This window comes from Bufo bufo, chromosome 8 (genome assembly GCF_905171765.1).
Source record: "Bufo bufo chromosome 8, aBufBuf1.1, whole genome shotgun sequence".
Lineage (NCBI taxonomy): Eukaryota > Metazoa > Chordata > Amphibia > Anura > Bufonidae > Bufo > Bufo bufo.
The window spans coordinates 207,704,070-207,724,838 of NC_053396.1; the positions used below are offsets into that span (position 1 = coordinate 207,704,070).

At 43.0% G+C, this 20,769-nt stretch overlaps 1 protein-coding gene across 4 annotated transcripts in view; it reads right to left on the reverse strand.

Moving 5' to 3' along the window:
• Positions 1-20,769, reverse strand: part of LOC120977445 (major histocompatibility complex class I-related gene protein-like) — a 118,216-nt gene that overhangs the window by 56,171 nt on the left and 41,276 nt on the right. Inside the window, exon 1 of one of the 4 annotated variants that reach the window (XM_040405407.1) lies at positions 483-560. The exons of the other annotated variants lie outside the window; for them this stretch is intronic. Within the exon in view, the coding sequence (XP_040261341.1) occupies positions 483-546 (64 nt within the window). The 5' untranslated portion in view covers positions 547-560. Of the gene's footprint in view, positions 1-482; positions 561-20,769 lie in introns of those variants that run through there. 4 annotated transcript variants of the gene reach the window in all.

Genomic DNA, 20,769 nt, shown 5'->3' on the forward strand with positions numbered 1-20,769 from the left:
TAGATAGCTAGATCAATAGTGTGTGAGAAATCGGAGGATCATTAGGGGATTCAATCTGTTTGTATGTGTAGAGAGAACTTCACAGCTAATGAAGTCCTTCGATCACATCAGCATTAGCACTGATTCAAACAAGCAGCTTTTGCAGTGTGAGGGTAGGCGGGAGGTGTGATGTGGGCTGGTAGGCTTAGAGAGATAGTGTATATCTGTAAAATGGCACATAACAATAAGAACTACCTGTTGAGGAATTAAGATAATTGAGGTCGGAAGCACAAACGTATAATATAACATGTTTCAAAGGTACATGAGAATCTAACAGCATTGTCATTTTTTCTAGTAGAGCTACTCTTTAGGAGTCTGTAATACCAGTTTCTAAATTAAATCTTATAGCGACCCAGAGTGTCCACTATTCTGCCTATGAAAATAAGTAATCAAAGAATTTGTAAAGACACTCAGAGTCTCATCTATCACCCAGGATACATTACCTGAAAAGCCAAAAACGAGCAGATAACAGGAGAGAAGAACTTGAAGTAACGCACATCTTGTCATCCTAGTGAACGATCCGCGTGTCTTCGCCTTCTGTGATACAAATTAAGACTGGAAGTGTGCACAGCTTAAATGCTCACCACACTTTTTATAGAACCATCTAGGTGTCTCCGGCTGGCACATAAAAAAGTTCCTTGTTAAAATAATATCTACATAGCTCCCAGAGGATCAGATAAACCAGTATTTTCTAAAATGCTCCTAATTATATGTCATTGGTTATTGGTCATTTGGTGAGGGCAGTTCCTGTAGAACGTAGGGGGTGAAAACCAAATTGTAGTGGATGAAGGGGAGAGTTAGTGGAGAGATAGCAGATGAGGCGAGAGTAGACCAGACGCTCCAGGAGTTTAGAGATGAAGGGGAGATTACAGATAGGTAGTTAGTTGTAGTTCGTTGTGCAGGATGGGTCAAGAGAAGGTTTATTTAATAATGGGGGTTATGACAGAATGTTTAAAAGAAGAGGTGAAGATACGTACCAGAAGAGAGAGACAGGTTGTAGATTTTAGTTAGATAAGTAATGATAGCAAGGGAGAGAAACTTGGAGGAAGCGTGAGGGAATCGACTCTGTAGTTCATATGGTAAGATGAGAAGAAGAGAGGAGACCTCTTCTTCCGTTGACTGGGTCAAATGTGGAGAGTGAGGCAGGGAAAATGCAGTAGGGAAGGAGATTGATGAAACGTAAGGTTGGGAGCTGATTTCCTGCAGATATCTTCAATTTTGTTTTTCTCTTTGAAGTAGGTGGCTAGATCTTCAGCACCTGTACTAGGTGCCTGCAATTTTGAACTGAGGAGGTAGTGAAAAGTGCCTAGGAGGTTTTTTTTGATTGTTGGATAGTGAGGAAGTCAGGTTTGTGAAGTAGGTCTGTTTGCGAGAAGAAATTTGTAATGGAAGAAATCTTGTGGTGTGCAAGTTTTTCTCCATAAGCTTTCACCACTTCTGGGACATCATTTGGAGGAAGTGAGTTTTCAGGTGTAAGCCAGGGTTGCTTTTCTGTGGAGGTTCTGAGTGTAGGGGCGCTACTTCTGCACACTTCTGAGGGTGTTATTATAAAGGTTGGCAGTCAGTAGGAGAGGGAAGAGAATGGGGACAGTGATGACTGTAGAGAGTCTGTAAGTTTATAACTGTCAATAGCATGTAGATTTCTGAATAAGTGATAAGTAGGAGCGTGCTGGGATGTATGAGGAGTTGTGATAGTGAAGAGCGGGAGAGGAGAGTAAGTAAAGTTGGAAATAAAGCAGAGCCAGTAAATGACCAGGTCAAGTGTGTTAACGTCTTTTTGTGTCTGAGAGTTGGAAAGTTGTGAAAGTCCAAGAGAGGAGTTTGGAGATTGAACCTGGTAGGCAGACGGGGAGATAGGGCTGTCAATGGGGATGTTAAAGTCACCCAAAATGAAAGTTGGTAGTTTTGAAGACAAGAAGTGTGGCATCCAGGGTAGGTGAGCCAGCCTCCGGCAGAGGCTTTGTACCCACACATGTTTTATCACTGTGAATCTTCAATAAAGAATACATTGATTTTACGACCTGTGCTGGATTCCTTTACCAACTTTGAGCGGTCTTGAATCAGACCTATCCAGGCACGGCTTGTATCTTAACTCAGGCGAGCTGGAGTTCTTTACTCCAGACCAAATTGCTTCTATTTTTGTTGACTATTAAAAGGCATCATACCTGCCAGACTCTTATTTTTCTCTTAATAAAAGCACTAAAGTACACGGTACCACACTTTTTCCTTTTTCTTTAAACACATGTATGGCACACGAGGAATGCCAACAAACCCTCCTTTTTGGCAAAATCCAACTCGAAAGGAACCAAACGATGGCAAAGCTTGAGGTTGGTATGTCACTAGCAGAGTAGATTGGCACCCCTTATGTGCAATACATGTGTTTTATATATATACATTGGAAGGTAGAATAAAGTGTCTGTTTCACGATGAGCTTGAGATACTTCACCATTGGAGGCATACTTTTGTTTCCATTACAGAGTGTGATTATGTACAATTCCAGGAGCAGTGAGTCTCCAATGTGGATGAGTGCACCTTCAAATTTAGTAAAGTATTCACAATTCATCATTTACAGACTCTTCAATATCACGCATCATGTTTTTTATTCAATTTGACTACCAAAATACATTTTGCAATGTTTTTTTACTTGACACTAGGACGTTTTATTAGCATGTTTTGTTTTACAGATTTTTTCCCCCCGATAATTCTTATAAAAAAAGTCATTCTTTTTTAATTATAGCTTTTTAGGTTCTTAAATATAAAAAACTGACACAAAAATGTATTATTGCAATGGGTTTTCCTATTTGTGACGATCATCTTAATATATAACATGTATAGGTTTGAGTGAACAGAGTGATTATGGTGACGATTCCCGTTAGCGATGGCATTTTTCATTTGTTTTTTACATTTTTTTATTTGTATTTTTAACCTATATTTTAATTTATTTTTGACACATAATATGTTCCCCAGGAGGTTATTAAAAGACCTCTAGAGGACACTGACTTTTTTTTCTCCTTTTACTACAGTCACTTGGGCATCGGCAGGAGCCCCATTTACAGGGGAAAACTAATAATTGGTCCCTGAAAACGGACCCCTTGAGTGAGTCATCTGTCGAAAGCTGTTTCTGGATCCTCATCAGTTATTAGCAGGATACTGGTTGATTGGGTGAGATGCCTGAACAGAAATTATTTCCAGTTGGATAGCATGTTTTATAATCAGTGTATGGGGACAGCGTGAGGGCTCAAACTTATGCACAGCATAATATTAATAATTATCCTTTTCATGGGACTCCTTCTTCCATACAAATATAATATAGATGATGTGACGAATACCCGTACCCCTCGTGCCCCGACTGACACTGGACGTCAACTACTAAGTCGAGCTCACGAGATACGGTATGGTCACTAGTTACCAAGGTGTGACGTTACGCTCTCCTGGAGGAGTGGGTAAGGTCAGTCTTGGTAAAGTTTTCACAGACACCTCCTGTCCATACGGGCACAGAGAGGCAACAAGCTGAGAGAGCCTTTTCACTGCCCCAGTGAAACAGCGAGTTCTCAGCCCGGAAAGACTGCCACCAGTTCCTTGTTTGATATAAGCCCGGTCCGCTAATGGGATTATATAGGGGTAAGAAACCAACCTGCGGGTAGCGTATAACAAGGCCGAAACACGGACCCTGGGATTTGTGATCGAGATACAAGACAGCACAAGATTAAATTATATATTTAATCGCCTTAAGGGCTTGCTAGACAATACACTATACACAAGGATATATACAGTGCTCTGAGGTTACAAATACAACAGGGTGCAACAGGGTTAAGCAGACAATAAGGTCAGTTTACAGATATATGAGAGTCCTTTGGGTTGTGATGAGTTCTTAGATGTATTCATATCGGAGGCAGGTGAAGGTCAGCCAGTTGCAGGTCCCTCTAAACACATGACACAATCTGACTCCCTTACAGAGAAAAGACATGCCCGCTTGCTGGCACAAGCCTTTTAAACTGTTGCCGACCCCTCCTCTCCCGCTTCTGGGAAGGGTCCCCCCCTCCCTGCTGATCCTGGCAGCTCAATGACCCACAAAACCCTTTAGGGTTCATAGCTCCAGACCAGAAGGTCACAGGGTGATGGTTCTGGGACAACCAGACCCGCCTGGGGTTCCGGCTACAAGTAGAGTACAAGCAAGTACCAGGTTATTTAGTTTCCTGTGGGGAGATTTGTATATCTCCTTCTCTGGCCTCCCACGCCAGACTATGACCACGGGCCTGTTTATCGTGGCCACAGGGAGACAAATATGTATCCGATTTGCACCTGTGATGGCCGGCGATTCATAATTCCTTATAAATCGCCGCTTCCATGCTGTCTGCTAGATTTGATTGAATTGGGGAATGGCTTAGAACCTCCTGCAGAGAGGTCTTTCCTGTTCCATTAGCTGGGGTTTCCTGGCTGGCTGAAAGGAAGTGTGAAAAGCTGTAAATACTGGTGGGACTGCTAGAGGTCCTCTAGCATCTGCTGGCTGTGAAGCAGGGCCCCCCTGTGGAGCTCACTACCTCTGCAAACCTTTCAGCTCGATGGCTGTGTGGGGACATGGCTGACAGTAAATATTAATCCATATCCTCACAGATGACTGCTTTATATATGATAGGGGATAGAAGATAATCATTTTTTTTCTTGAATTCATTAATGCAAATAAGCAAAATCTCAAATTGATAACCGGACGTGGGAAACCGCAACATAAACTTCCTAGATTAGAGATGTGAAGGTAAGTTGAGAACAGAGAAGTTAAAGCCTACAGGTGTGAACAGTTATAATGATTTTTGAAGGTTGTAATTAGAGATAAGCGACGTTTTGAAGAATTCGATTCGGCAGCTTCTTTGAAGTTCGCCAAGAAATTCGATTTGCTACGAATTACTCTGTCATGAATGCTATGAGGTGTATATACGATAGTGCCTGCGCTAACGCTATTATGTTTTCTCTATATGCACTCAGGCAGACAGAGCCGCTGCTTGGTACCTAAATGGATTACGGCTGCTCCGATCCAAGGTGGTAAATAGAAACACAGAAATTGAACAAACTAATGTTCGGTACCAGCGCTGGAGTTATAATAGGATAGATAGGTTTGGTAATTACCTTATCCTGGCGGGACTGGGGTATAATCGAAAGAAATAAACACCGACTGTCCGGTAGGCAGTGGGATGGAATGATTCTGCAGTGCTTCTTGTTTGCTGATGCATCTTGCACTACTCTCAGCGCGTATGCCGCCCCGGCCGGTGGCTGGCGTGCGTGCGAGGGAGCGATGTTGGTACGGGTTCCGGAACGTGCGGCGTAGACGTCACGACTGACCTACGGAGTCATCCAAAGACCAAAAACGATCCAACGCGTTTCAAAGCCTACGGGCTTCTTCGTCAGGGAATTGCTATGATTCAGTAAAGCCAGTAAAAGATGAGGATAGTCATCATTAAAAGGGGTTTTCCCATCTTGCTTATTCATCCTCACCTGGTTTCCTGCTTCTAAGGCTGGGCGGGCTTAGGCAGTTTGAGTGAAGGCCAGCCACACCTCCCTATGACATCACGCTGAGAACTCAGTTCTTGTGTGCTCCTTCATGTGGATAGTATGAGTCATTAGTCTGGCAGCCTGCAGTGTCTGTGATGCCCCTCCCCCTGCTGGGGACTCATCACTCAGAGCCATGGTAAGTGAGGGAAGTAGACAGTAACATGTTCTGTCCTGCATGCTAATACAGTTTACACACAAAAGCTGTATTATCTTTTCCAAACCAATTCTGAGCAGCAAAACAATAATTCACTACTATACATCATCCCAAAAGCATGTTAGCTAGTAGCCATATGATCTGTGTTTTTGCCTCCCATAAAATATTACTACCCCCCAACCACCAGCACTGATGCAGTTTTGTTTCTATTATAGCTTTACTACAGTTGTGTATACACTTTAGATGCATATACAGCTCTGCTACATCTGTCTTCCTCTCTACTATCAGCACTGTGTAAGGGTACTTTCACACTTGCGTTGCTGTATTCCGGCAGGATCCTGCCGGATCCGGCAATCTGTATGCAAACAGATACCATTTGTAGACGGATCCGGATGCGGATCCGTCTGACAAATGTATTGCAATACCGGATCCGTCTCTCCGGTTGTCATCCGGAAAAACGGATCCGGTATTTATCTTTTTCACATTTTTAAAGGTCTGCGCATATGCAGACCGCAAAACTGGATTCATTTTTAAATGTAAAATAATGCCGGCATTCCGGCAAGTGTTCCGGAATTTTGGACGGAGAAAATACCGCAGCATGCAACCGTATAGTGACTGAGCTGAAGACATCCTGATGCATCCTGAACAGATTGCTCTCCATCCAGAATGCATTAGGATAAAACTGTTTTTTTCTGGTATTGAGCCCCTAGGACAGAATTCAATACCGGAAAAGAATAACGCTAGTGTGAAAGTACCCTAAGATGCATATACAGCTCTGCTACATCTGTCTTCCCCAGTCCCCACCAGCACTGTGTTTAAATCACTTCATGCACAGCTCTGCTACATCTGACTTCCTCTCCACCAGGGGTGTTGCTAGGGTCTTAAAACATCAGGGGCACGAGCCCAAGGCATATGTCTACTCCAACCCTCCCCCCACTCCTCAAAACTGAGCTCCTCCACTCACAGTCTACACTCACCTAAAGAATTATTAGGAACACCATACTAATACGGTGTTGGACCCCCTTTTGCCTTCAGAACTGCCTTATTTTCTACGTGGCCTTGATTCCACAAGGTGCTGATAGCATTCTTTAGAAATGTTGGCCCATATTGATAGGATAGCATCTTGCAGTTGATGGAGATTTGAGGGATGCACATCCAGGGCACGAAGCTCCCGTTCCACCACATCCCAAAGATGCTCTATTGGGTTGAGATCTGGTGACTGTGGGGGCCATTTTAGTACAGTGAACTCATTGTCATGTTCAAGAAACCAATTTGAAATGATTCAAGCTTTGTGACATGGTGCATTATCCTGCTGGAAGTAGCCATCAGAGGATGGATACATGTTCTCATTCTGTTTACGCCAAATTCGGACTCTACCATTTGAATGTCTCAACAGAAATCGAGACTCATCAGACCAGGCAACATTTTTCCAGTCTTCAACAGTCCAATTTTGGTGAGCTCGTGCAAATTGTAGCCTCTTTTTCCTATTTGTAGTGGAGATGAGTGGTACCCGGTGGGGTCTTCTGCTGTTGTAGCCCATCCGCCTCAAGGTTGTGCGTGTTGTGGCTTCACAAATGCTTTGCTGCATACCTCGGTTGTAACGAGTGGTTATTTCAGTCAACGTTGCTCTTCTATCAGCTTGAATCAGTCGGCCCATTCTCCTCTGACCTCTAGCATCCACAAGGCATTTTTGCCCACAGGACTGCCGCATACTGGATGTTTTTCCCTTTTCACACCATTCTTTGTAAACCCTAGAAATGGTTGTGCGTGAAAATCCCAGTAACTGAGCAGATTGTGAAATACTCAGACCGGCCCGTCTGGCACCAACAACCATGCCACGCTCAAAATTGCTTAAATCACCTTTCTTTCCCATTCTGACATTCAGTTTGGAGTTCAGGAGATTGTCTTGACCAGGACAACCCCCCTAAATGCATTGAAGCAACTGCCATGTGATTGGTTGACTAGATAATTGCATTAATGAGAAATAGAACAGGTGTTCCTAATAATTCTTTAGGTGAGTGTATATGCACAGCGCCCCCACCCACAGTATAAATGCACAGCTCCTCTACCCACAGTATAAATGCACAGCTCCTCCACCTACAGTATACAGTATATGCACAGCTCCTCCACCCACTGTATATACACGGCTCCTCTACCCACAATATACAGTATATGAACAGCTTCTTCACCCACAGTATACAGTATCTGCACAGCTGTCCCACCCACAGTATAGAGTATATGCACAGCTCCTCCACCCACAGTATAATTATCCTCCACCATAAATATTTAAAAAAATAACAAAAATGTTTTTTAAAAAATATTTTTTTACTGAATTTAAGAAATGTAAACATTATTAACATGTACATGTAAAAATAAACTCTAATTCTACAAGCAATGAAACAATATTATTCAACAATTGTTATTTTGTAACTGCTTTACCAAATTTTTATTTTCTAAACAAATGTTCTCAAACCAAGTCCTCTTTTGGTGGCCTTTCATAGAAACATAGAAACATAGAATGTGTCGGCAGATAAGAACCATTTGGCCCATCTAGTCTGCCCAATATACTGAATACTATGGATAGCCCCTGGCCCTATCTTATATGAAGGATGGCCTTATGCCTATCCCATGCATGCTTTAACTCCTTCACTGTATTTGCAGCTACCACTTCTGCAGGAAGGCTATTCCATGCATCCACTACTCTCTCAGTAAAGTAATACTTCCTGATATTACTTTTAAACCTTTGCCCCTCTAATTTAAAACTATGTCCTCTTGTAGCCGTTTTTTTTCTTTTAAATATTCTCTCCTCTTTTACCTTGTTGTTTCCCTTTATGTATTTAGAAGTTTCTATCATATCCCCTCTGTCTCGTCTTTCTTCCAAGCTATACATGTTAAGGTCCTTCAATCTTTCCTGGTAAGTTTTATCCTGCAATCCATGTACTAGTTTAGTAGCTCTTCTCTGAACTCTCTCCAAAGTATCAATATCCTTCTGGACATATGGTCTCCAGTACTGAGCACAATACTCCAAATGAGGTCTCACTAGTGCTCTGTAGAGCGGCATGAGCGCCTCCCTCTGTCTACTGGTAATGCCTCTCCCTATACACCCAAGCATTCTGCTAGCATTTCCTGCTGCTCTATGACATTGTCTGCCTACCTTTAAGTCTTCTGAAATAATGACCCCCTAAATCCCTTTCCTCAGATACTGAGGTTAGGACTGTATCACTGATTTTATATTCTGCTCTTGGGTTTTTATCTTGCACTTATCAACATTAAATTTTAGTTGCCAGATTTTTGACCATTCCTCTAGTTTTCCTAAATCCTTTTCCATTTGGTGTATCCTTCTAGGAACATTAACCGTGTTACAAATCTTTGTGTCATCAGCAAAAAGACACACCTTACCATCGAGGCCTTCTGCAATTTCGCTGATAAAGATATTAAACAATATGGGTCCCAGAACAGATCCCTGAGGTACCCCACTGGTAACAAGACCTTGGTCTGAATATATTCCATTGACTACATTAAAAACTGATACCAGAAGTGGGGTTCGAACCCACGCGAACATATGTCCATTAGATCTTAAGTCCAACGCCTTAACCACTCGGCCATCCTGGTACTTGGTGCAATATTTTTGGGTAAACCAGGCATGGCCAATCGCCATGTTGAATCTATTTTTCCTTCTGCAAAATCAAGAATTCTAGATAGTTTTGGCTTTAGAAATTCTTGCGAACGTGGTTCGTAGAGGATTTTGACCCCCCAGGCTTTACGTCCCTTACTATACTCAAATCTATATCTCTTCTCTGGGTCCTGACCCCCTGTGTCATCAAATTAGTTTAAAACAGCCTGGACTCTGCTGCCCACATTTGAATTGTGGTCCAAAACTGCTAGTGTGGTTCTAGCAACCATTGCATCATAATAAAATTGTACCCTTTTGGGATGGTACTTGAGTACACTTGAATGGAAAACCTCCAATTCACCGGTGTGGCAAAAAACTAAGATGTTCAATTTCCTTCAGAAGTGATTGATTAATAACAATACTTTTTAGTCTGGCATATGCTGTGGAGTCGTTGTTGAGCCACTTTTTATCTTGTATATCGGTTTCATGATGGCACCTTGAGTAGTGATTGTCAGATTCTCCTTCATGAATATTTATCACGTGTTATAAAACGGACTTCCATCTTGCTATTAATTCAGCTGGGCCTGCATCACAGTTTCTTGAGCACCACCAAAGATGATTTTTAATTGATGGTATCCATGGTGACAGTGAGGCACAATGTTTTGGTTTTGAAGCAGTTAGGAGCTTCTGTCCAACCGACTTGGCCAGATGCCATACATCGAATTGATGCCTGATACTGGGATATTCTTTTTTTATTAGTTTTCGTATGCCTACATGCCAATTTTGACCGGGTCCACCAATAAACGGCACTGTGTGCCACGTTGTCCATGGTTATTTTTTGGGTCTGAATACCAATATTGACTTTTTTTAACAAAACTGGTATCTAAAACAAATGTATTGCGATCTTTCGACCAATACAAGTCTGTATTGGTCAATTTGTCCACCTTTGATGGCTGACTCGGACTAGCAATCTGAACATCCATATCTGTTACGGTAGAAGTCAATGAAAGGTGCATTTGTATCGTGCTTTCAAGCAAATTCATTTGCCCCATTAGAATTACATTACCAGTTGAAATAACAGCATCTGACCTCACTTGGGTAGTAGGCATATTTGCAACCTTTCTTTTCTTAGGTCTCCTTCTCACAGATGGCGTAGTCTGTAACGTAGGCACTGTTACAGCTGGAGCTTGAGTTTCTCCACTTCTCAGAAATATGTGCATAAGGGGTAGCAGATCGCGAGTCCAAACTCATGAATGATTCCGAGGTTGATTGACTTTCTTCTGCTGTCCCTGCAGTTGCATCTGACGAATCCTGTGTACTTTCAAGTTTTTTAGGAAAAATGATGGGCACAGCGTCTGGACGTAATTTTTTTACGTAAGCCACCTTCTTCATAATCAAAAAATTCAAAGTGCTTAGAGCACAATCGGTAATTGTCATGTCTTTTTTTGGAATCCATAAGTTTTTCAACCCATTCTTCCACGTTGGGAAAATGATCGGGAGCCTGCTCAATCCATTTACGGACAATTCCCCGATCTTTTGGAAAAGCATGCATTATCACATTTTTCCCTTTGTCCCTCCAGGTGTGTGTACAACCCTTTATTATGCAGGAGAGCATGGTCTCAATTCAAAAATGAGTTATCTATAATGGTAAAAGAAAAAAAAACTATTTGTAATTTTTATTATTTAAAAAATACCTTTTTTTAAATGTTCACAATATAATTATGTATGTCAATTTCAGATACTGGAGGCATATTGATTGCATATGCACCCAGTAGACCATAGATGTTGTTTTTTTTTACAACTATGGAACCAAGCATCCATCTGGAAAACGGACCAAGTAAAGTCATAAAGAGCCAACTTTGTTTACACAGCCGCCCTCCATTCACTGCAGTGTGGACATTAAAAATAGGCAAGCTATGTACGTGGGCTGTACTGAAGTACATGGGGGTGCCATCCGCACAAGCTATCAGAACCACACCGATCATCCAACAGGGTTATATCCTGGCGATATGTTTGAGAGGTAATACCGATTGTCTGTATTTCGGTCAAATATTTGCAAGGTCAATAGTATCAAGTACAAAAATTATAATCAATTTCCGTTGAAAGCAGGCAACCGGCGTAATTATTTTGGCAACTGATGTCAGTTAGTGGATCGGTTTCATGACTCAACACGATGACACACTGTAAAGTGAGTAGGAATCGCAGCTATGTGGTACTAGATTAAGAAAAAAAAAATTTTTTATTTAAAAAGTGTCACTATTTACTTTGTATGCGTTCAAACTATTTACATTGCATTCAAACATTGCATTACATTTAAACAATTTACATTACACTCCATAGTGTTTTCCCCAGCGTCCCTCCATTCCATAGTGTCCTTCCCCAGCGTCACTACAATCCATAGAATTGTCCCCAGCGTCCCTCCATTCCATAGTGTCCGCCCGCAGCGTCGCTCCATTCCATAGAATTGTCCCCAGCGTCCCTCCATTCCATAGTGTCCGCCCGCAGCGTCGCTCCATTCCATAGAATTGTCCCCAGCTTCCCTCCATTCCATAGTGTCTCCCCCAGCGTCCGTCCATTCCATAGAATTGTCCCCAGCTTCCCTCCATTCCATAGTGTCTCCCCCAGCGTCTGTCCATTCCATAGAATTGTTCTCCAGCGTCCCTCCATTCCATAGTGTCTCCCCCAGCGTCCGTCCATTCCATAGAATTGTCCCCTGCGTCCCTCCTTTCTCTAGTGCCCCCCTAGCGTCCTTCCATTCCATAGAATTGTCCCCAGCACCGATTTCCCTGTATATTGTTGTCCACAGAGTCCATTTCACTGCATATTGTTCTCCCTAAGCGGCCATTTCAATGCATATTGTTGTCCCCAGCGCCCATTTCCCTGCATATTGTTGCCCCCAGCATCCATTTCACTGCATATTGTTCTTCCCCAGCAGCCATTTCAATGCATATTATTGTCCCCAGCGCCCAATTCCCTGCATATTGTTCTCCCCCAGCGCCCATTTCCCTGCATAGTGTTGTCCCCAGCGCCCATTTCCCTACATATTGTTGTCCCCAGCGCCCATTTCCCTGCATATTGTTCTCCCCCAGCGCCCATTTCCCTGCATAGTGTTGTCCCCAGCGCCCATTTCCCTGCATATTATTGTCCCCAGGGTCCATTTTCCTGAATATTATTGTCCCCAGGGTCCATTTTCCTGTATATTATTGTCCCCAGCGCCCAATTCCCTGCATATTGTTCTCCCCCAGCGCCCATTTCCCGACATATTGTTGTCCACAGCGTCCATTTCCCTGCATATTATTGTCCCCAGGGTCCATTTTCCTGTATATTATTGTCCCCAGCGGCCATTTTCCCTGTATATTATTGTCCCCAGGGTCCATTTTCCTGAATATTGTTGTGCCCAGCCTCCCTCCACTCTAGAGTTCTCCCTCTTTGATTTTTATAACATATAAAATTGTTGGTGGTTTAGGGGATGAGGGAATTATGTGCTGCAGACACTTACATAGGCTGTTGGTCCTCCTGGTCTGCAGGTCATGTCCTCTCTCAGCTGCTTGCCCCTGGCGCACGTCCCCTCTCTCCCCCGCTCGCTCCTATGGACGCTCTGCATACAGAGCATGCGCGGCTCTGTATCAGACGCGGACGTGAAGAAAGAAGAAATGCGCATGCGCGGCAGCGTACTGGGTGAAAATTAAGTGCAGTCTGCGCAAGCGGCCCATAGATACGGCCATCGCTCCAAGGCCGTATCTATGGGTTGCCACATGTAAACAATGGGGTTAAGAGGGAAGGGAATTTATCAAAATGGCTGTATTTTAAATAGAAGCAAATTGTACAAATTATCTATGGCACTAGTGTAAACTTTTTAAATATGATCTCACAGATGAGAACACAGCTTTAAAGAAGACCTGTCCCCTCTCCTGACATGCCTGGTTTAATAGCTCCATGCATTCCCCATATAACACCATTTCTGGAGCATCTATTCTTATGGCTCTATGTTGTGCCATTACTTTATTATTTCTACTAGAAGTTATGGAAGAATTACTAGCAGTCTGCAATAAGGGTACAGAGGGGCGGTAACCAGTTCAGGGTGTGTACCTGCACAGACTCTCTCTATCCAATCAGGGCTGCCATTTTCAGTGCAACTTGTTACCACCCCTCTGTACCCTGAAGGCTAATAGCAATTCATCTATAACATCTAGTAGAAATAATAAAGGAATGGCACAATAGGAAAACCTGATTCGTTACCACGAAAGCACGAGGAAATTTGGATTCGTTGGAAATTGAAGTTTTGGAGTGACAATATCCCTAAGGCAGCCCGTATACGATGAGGCCTGGCAGAGGCCATTCCCATACCTGTACATTTGACCACACGTTTGGTCCTGAAAGTTCAGGTGAAAAAAAAATAATGCTGGAATTGCCTTTTGGTCTGGTCACCTCGCCATACCCCCCCAAAAAAAATGGAATAAAAACTATCAAAAACTCATGTGTACTGCAATAGGTGTCAGAAAATAGCAACACAGAGAAAATGTAAAAAAATTAAAAACTTTCTAAAAGAAGTAAAATTTAATAAAAAAATATATAATTTTGGTTTTGCCATAATTTTGCTGACCTGCAGAATAAACTTTATATGTAATTTTTATTTGGGATTGTATTTTTTTTCACCTACCACTATTTTTAGTTACTGAATACATTATAGGGAACATTAATTGGTCCCATTAAAACATACAACTCATTCTGCCTCATACAGCTATGTCAATGGGAAAGACAGGAATGTTTGATTAACATTAATTGTATGGATCTGATACCTACACAGTCTACATTAGTGATGTGTATAAGCAAATTACCGTGGTTATGGCACCATTAGGTACTGATTGGCTGCCGAACCCAGTTATATAATATATTAAACTTAATTCTCCATATTGTTGTGGTATGAAATATACAAGTTGAGTAGTATATACTGATTCTAGAGATGAGCGAATTTTTTAAAAATTCGATTCGGCCAGTTCGTCAAATATTTAGGAAAAATTTGCTTCGATCCGAATTTATTTGCGGCCAATCGCGTTAAAAAACGTCTATTTCCGGGCTGCAGAGAGCATCTATAGTGGTGTAGAACACTGTGCCTTGCAGTAACACGCATAGGGAGTCTGCTGTGGTAGTGAAACAATTCTGTGAGTCAGTATGACTTGCAGATGACAGGTGTCAATCTTAGAATCACTGCACACTTCACTTTTTTGGGCAGTCACGGGGCCAAAACTGACCAAATAACTCAAGAATGAAATCAGCCTTACAGGTCGATGTTAGCGTCAGGAAGAAACACACTCCTTTTACACCATCATCAGCTGATTCCACATAGATGTCTACAGAACCTGTTCTATTAAACGCTTATACAGGTAGAGCCCCCGACAGAGTGGAGAGGGTGTCAGCAGTAAGTTTGTGTTGACGTCACTGATTATTTTTCCCTTCCTCTAATCTGTCAGAACAATAACCCCTCAAAAAACGGATCCTGTCTGTTGAGTATTTGCCTTCACTCGGTCAACATTTGGTCAGTAATCCATCAGTATTGCTAATGCCAAAAAATACAGGAGTGGATCCAAAACAGAGATGATATGTGAACTGAATATTGCATGTCTTCTGTGTTCTCTACTCACTCCTGCTTTTGGCTACCAAATCATAAACCAATTCTGATGGGACCATACAGACCTTACAGCTGCTACACAAACAGGATCCGTTGTGCATCTCATTTTTCCTTCCTTCTGACAGATCAGAAGAAGTGTCAAATAAATGATGATGTCAGCCAGGACGAAAGCCAAAATAGTGGACCAGTCATGAAGTGGGGAAGGGTGGGAACAGCATGAGAAGTCCACAGAGTGGCCCAATGACAGAGTCTGGAGGTGGCAGCAGCATGTGGAAGCCCCAGAATGGCACAACAACAGAGTCTGGAGGTGGCAGCAGCATGTGGAAGCCACAGAATGGCACAACGACAGAGTCTGGAGGTGGCAGCAGCATGAGTAGGCCACAGAGTGGCACAACGACAAAGTCTAGAGGTGGCAGCAGCAAGAGTAGGCCACAGAGTGGCACAACAACAGAGTCTGGAGGTGGCAGCATCAGGAGGAGGCCACAGAGTAGCAGATTCTGGAGGTGGCAACAGCATGTAGAAGCCACAGAGTGGCACAATGACCGAGTCTGGAGGTGGCAGCAGCATGAATAGACCACAGAGTGGCACAATGAGAGAGTCTGGGGGTAGCATCAGCATCAGTAGGCCACAGAGTGGCACAATGACAGAGTCTGGAGGTGGCAGCAGCATGAGTAAGCCACAGAGTAGCACAATGACCGAGTCTAGAGGTGGCAGCAGAATGAGTAGGCCACAGAGTGGCACAATGACTGAGTCTGGAGGTGGCAGCAGCATCTTCAGGAGGAGGCCACAGAGTGGCACAATGACAGAGTCTGGAGGTGGCAGCAGCATTTGGAAGCCACAGAAACAACGACAGAGTCTGGAGCAACAGCATGAGTAGGCCACAGAGTGGCACAACAACAGAGTCTGGAGGTGGCAGCAGCATGAGTAGGGCACAGAGTGGCACAATGACCGAGTCTGGAGGTGGCAGCAGCATGAGTAGGCCACAGAGTGGCGCAATGACCGAATCTGGAGGTGGCAGCAGCATGAGTAAGCCACAGAGTGGCACAACGACAGAGTCTGGAGGTGGCAGCAGCATGAGTAGCCACAGACTGCCACAACGACAGAGCGTGGAGGTGGCAGCAGCATGAGTAGGCCACAGAGTGGCACAACGACAGAGTCTGGAGGTGGCAGCAGCATGAGTAGGCCACAGACTGCCACAACGACAGAGCATGGAGGTGGCAGCAGCATGAGTAGGCCACAGAGTGGCACAATGACAGAGTCTGGAGGTAGCAGCGGCAGCAGCAGCATCAGGAGGAGACCACAGAGCGGCACTATGACAGAGTCTGGAGGTGGAAGCAGAATCAGGAGGCCACAGAGTGGCACAATGACAGAGTGTGGAGGTGGCAGCAGCATGAGGAAGCAATAGAATGGCACAATGACTGTCGATCGACCAAGATACTTCTGGGGGAACCTGCCTGGCATGCCTGGCATGAACAGGCCTCTAGTAGCTACAGACAGTGAGAAGACAAAGCGTCAAGATAGCTTTGTGCCCAGAAGAGTTGCGAAGTTCATCAGGATACGTCACTAAAGATTTTACCGCATACAACCGCAGCACTGACCTCAGAATAAATGTTTTTCGACCGAAATACTTACCGATTTTACCGCATATAACCGCAAGGCTGACCACTGAACGGAGCACGGAGATGGAAAGGGTCTTCGGATTCCCCCCGCACTATACGGACATCTCAGAAATGAACCGCTGCTCCTGACAGCAGCTCCTGGGAAGGTCATGGAGCGTCCCATCTATTCGCTCCGCTGAAGGATTATTTTGAAAGTGTGTAGAAGCCACACGCTGCAGATTTATCATGGAGACATCATGGATATTTTACTGCATATAACTACGGCGCTGAACGTTGAATAAAATGTGTTTTTTGACCGCAATACGTCAATAAAGATTATACCACATATAACTGCAGTGCTGAACGCTGATTATAAATTGTTTTTCCACCGAAATAAATCAAAAAAGATTTTACCACATATAACTGCAGCGCTGAACGCTGAATACAATTTGTTTTTCTACCGAAATACATCAATAAAGAATTTACTGCATATAACTACAGCGCTGAACATAATTTGTTTTTCCACCGAAATATGTCACAAAAGATTTTACCGCATATAACGGAGCATAGAGATGGAGAGGGTCTTCGGATTCCCCCCGCACTATACGGACATCTCAGAAATGAACAGCTGCTCCCAACAGCAGCTCCTGGGAAGGTCATGGAGCGTCACGGTCATCCGGCATCTATTCGCTCCACTGAAGGATTTATCATGGAGACATCATAGAGATTTTTTTTTTTACCGCATATAACTTCAGCGCTGAACGCTGAATAAAATTATTATATTTTTTGACCGCAATACGTCAATAAAGATTTGACCACATATAACTGCAGCGCTGAACGCTGAATACATTTTGTTTTTCGACCGAAATACGTCACAAAAGGTTTTACCACATATAACTGCAGCACTAAACGCTGATTACAATTAGTTTTTCCACCGAAATACATCACAAAAGATTTTACCGCATAGTACTACAATGCTGAACGCTGCTGAATAAGATTTCTTTTTCCACCAATATACGTTACAAAAGATTTTACCACATATAACTGCAGCGCTGATTGCTGAATACTATTTGTTTTTACACCGAAATACATTAATAAAGATTTTACCGTATATAACTACAGCGCTGACCGCTGAATAAATATTGGGCCAGATTTATCATTAGCTCAAGTCAGAATAATAGAGTGAAAAAGTCGAAAATTTTTGCGCAATCGCTAAAACTGCGCAAAAATTGGTGACTTTTTTCTGCTCTGCACTATGCTCGCCAGTTTTCTGAAAGTAGGCGTGTTTTCTTATGTAAATGAATCTCTAGACAGATTTACTATTGCGACTATTTATAAAGTTTGTGCAATTTCACTCCAGTGAGGAAATAGGCCACTAAACGCTTTTAATACATATAACAGCCGCCGATGTGAACTGAGAATGTATTTTTCTGTTTGTACTGAAATAGGCCACTAAACGCTTTCACCACATATAACTGCAGAAGTGAACTGAAAATATATTTTTCTTTTCGTACTGAAATAGGCCACTAAACACTTTCATGACATATAACCGCCGCCGACGTGAACTGAGAATGTATTTTTCTTTTTGTGCTGAAATACAAAATACCACATATAACCACCGCACTGACTGACTGCTACCGCCGCTACTTCTGTGAACCCCTGCACCACTACTTCCAGGGTAGGTAGGCTTCTGCGAAGCAGCTGTTCTACCCCGGGCACGTTTGGCTCCCGACCTCTCACTGCTGCCACCCTGCTGACTCCCAGCTATGCTTTCAACACATATAACCGCCGACATGAACTGAGAATATATTTTTCTTTTTGTACTGAAATAGGCCAGTAAACGCTTTCAGCTGAAATAAATGCACCAGTGAAGTGCGTATATATTTTTCTTTCTGTATTGAAATAGGCCACGAAAAGCTTTTGCCACAAATAAGTGCACCAGTGAAATGCGTATATTTTTTTCTTTCTATAATGAAATAGGCCACTGAAAGCTTTTGCCACAAATAAGTGCACCAGTGAAGTGCCTATATATTTTTCTTTTTTTACTGTAATACACCCCTATACGCTTTCAACAGAAATAACTGCAGAAGTGAACTGAAAATATATTTTTCTTTTCGTACTGAAATAGGCCACTAAACACTTTCATGACATATAACCGCCGCCGACGTGAACTGAGAATGTATTTTTCTTTTTGTGCTGAAATACAAAATACCACATATAACCACCGCACTGACTGACTGCTACCGCCGCTACTTCCGTGAACCCCTGCACCACTACTCCCAGGGTAGGTAGGCTTCTGCAAAGCAGCTGTTCTACCCCGGGCACGTTTGGCTCCCGACCTCTCACTGCTGCCACCCTGCTGACTCCCAGCTATGCTTTCAACACATATAACCGCCGACGTGAACTGAGAATATATTTTTCTTTTTGTACTGAAATAGGCCAGTAAACGCTTTCAGCTGAAATAAATGCACCAGTGAAGTGCGTATATATTTTTCTATCTGTATTGAAATAGGCCACGAAAAGCTTTTGCCACAAATAAGTGCACCAGTGAAATGCGTATATTTTTTTCTTTCTATAATGAAATAGGCCACTGAAAGCTTTTGCCACAAATAAGTGCACCAGTGAAGTGCCTATATATTTTTCTTTTTTTTACTGTAATACACCCCTATACGCTTTCAACAGAAATAACTGCAGAAGTGAACTGAGAATATATTTTTCTTGTTGGACTGAAATAGGCCACTATACACTTTGACCAGAAAAAACTTAAAAAGTGTGAAGTGCGTATATATTTTTCTTGTAGTACTGAAATACGCCCCTATACACGTTCAACATAAATAACGGCAACAGTGCAGTTCGTATATTTTTTATTATTTTACTGAAAAAAACGCCCCTAAACGCTTTCACTAGAAATAACTGCAGATGTGAAATGCGTATATATTTTTCTTGTAGTACTGATATAAGATACTAAAGATACTAACATATAAGCCACTAAAGACTTTTCAACATAGCACTTGCATCCCAATAACAAATAGCTGGAATGACAGAGCTGTCTAATGGCTATTTGGATCCCCAAATAATCTTTCCCTGCACTTGTAAATACCTTTCCTTTCAATGTCCCTAGCGCCTTCTGACGTCTCTTCCTGCACTAAGATGCTGTGAAATGATTCCTCCCTATCCTTTCCCTGCACTTATGGATCGTTTTATCTGTCTTTTTTTATCAGGTTTTTCCAATTGCTGTCCCTAGCGCCTCCCACACGTCTGTGCTTGCACTCTGAACGCTAGAAAATGTCTGACTGTAAGATGGCCGACGTATTAATAGGGCTGCTGAGTGGCTGCATGCAGGCATATCAATCTGGGTGATCCCGCCTTCCCAGAGTTCCTTGCCCCATGTCCTCAGTCCTCACATGTGTAGCCGCCATTTTAGGAAAATCGCTATTCGTTACCATGAAGCGCAAGGAAATTTGCATTAGTTGCGAATTGAATTTTTTCTAAATCTTGGATCGAATTCCACTTCGTCAGCTTCTATTTGCTCATCTCTAACTGTTTCCTTGTTTTCCCTTTTTTCTTTTTGCTTTTTATTAAAATTACTGCTTATGCTAAATGGTTTCACACATTCCCTGACAAAAGCAGCAGGTAACACCCAGGATCGGCCGGCTCAGCGTGCCGTGTGATTTTGATGTAATGTGATAAACGTTTCTTGAATTCACAATTTGTGAGTCTATGGAATTAAAAGCTTCTTTTAGGCCTCTTTCACACGGGCGTGTGCGCCATGTGGTCGATCTGTGGCCCGCAAAATGCAGGCCTCAATGCATTAGCACAGTCCGTGGGGCAGCCGCAGCGGATCGCGGACCCATTCACTAGAATGGGTCCGCAATCCGGCCGTTCCGCAAAAAGATAGGACATGTTCTATCTTTTTGCGGAACTGAAGTACGGGACGAAACCCCACTGAAGCACTCCGTAGTGCTTCCGTAGGGTTCCGTTCCGTGCTTCTGTTCCGCACCATTCCGCATCTCCGGGTTTGCGGACCCATTGAAGTGAATGCGGTCCGCAATACGGCAACGGGGCGCACACGCCCGTGTGAAAGAGGCCTTATCCATACAGTATCCATTCTTTTATTTCCAGAAATGAGTGAAACTGAGTAAGAGGAGTGGATGTGCAAGGAGCGCCAAACTGGAAAACCACTTCCCTCTTG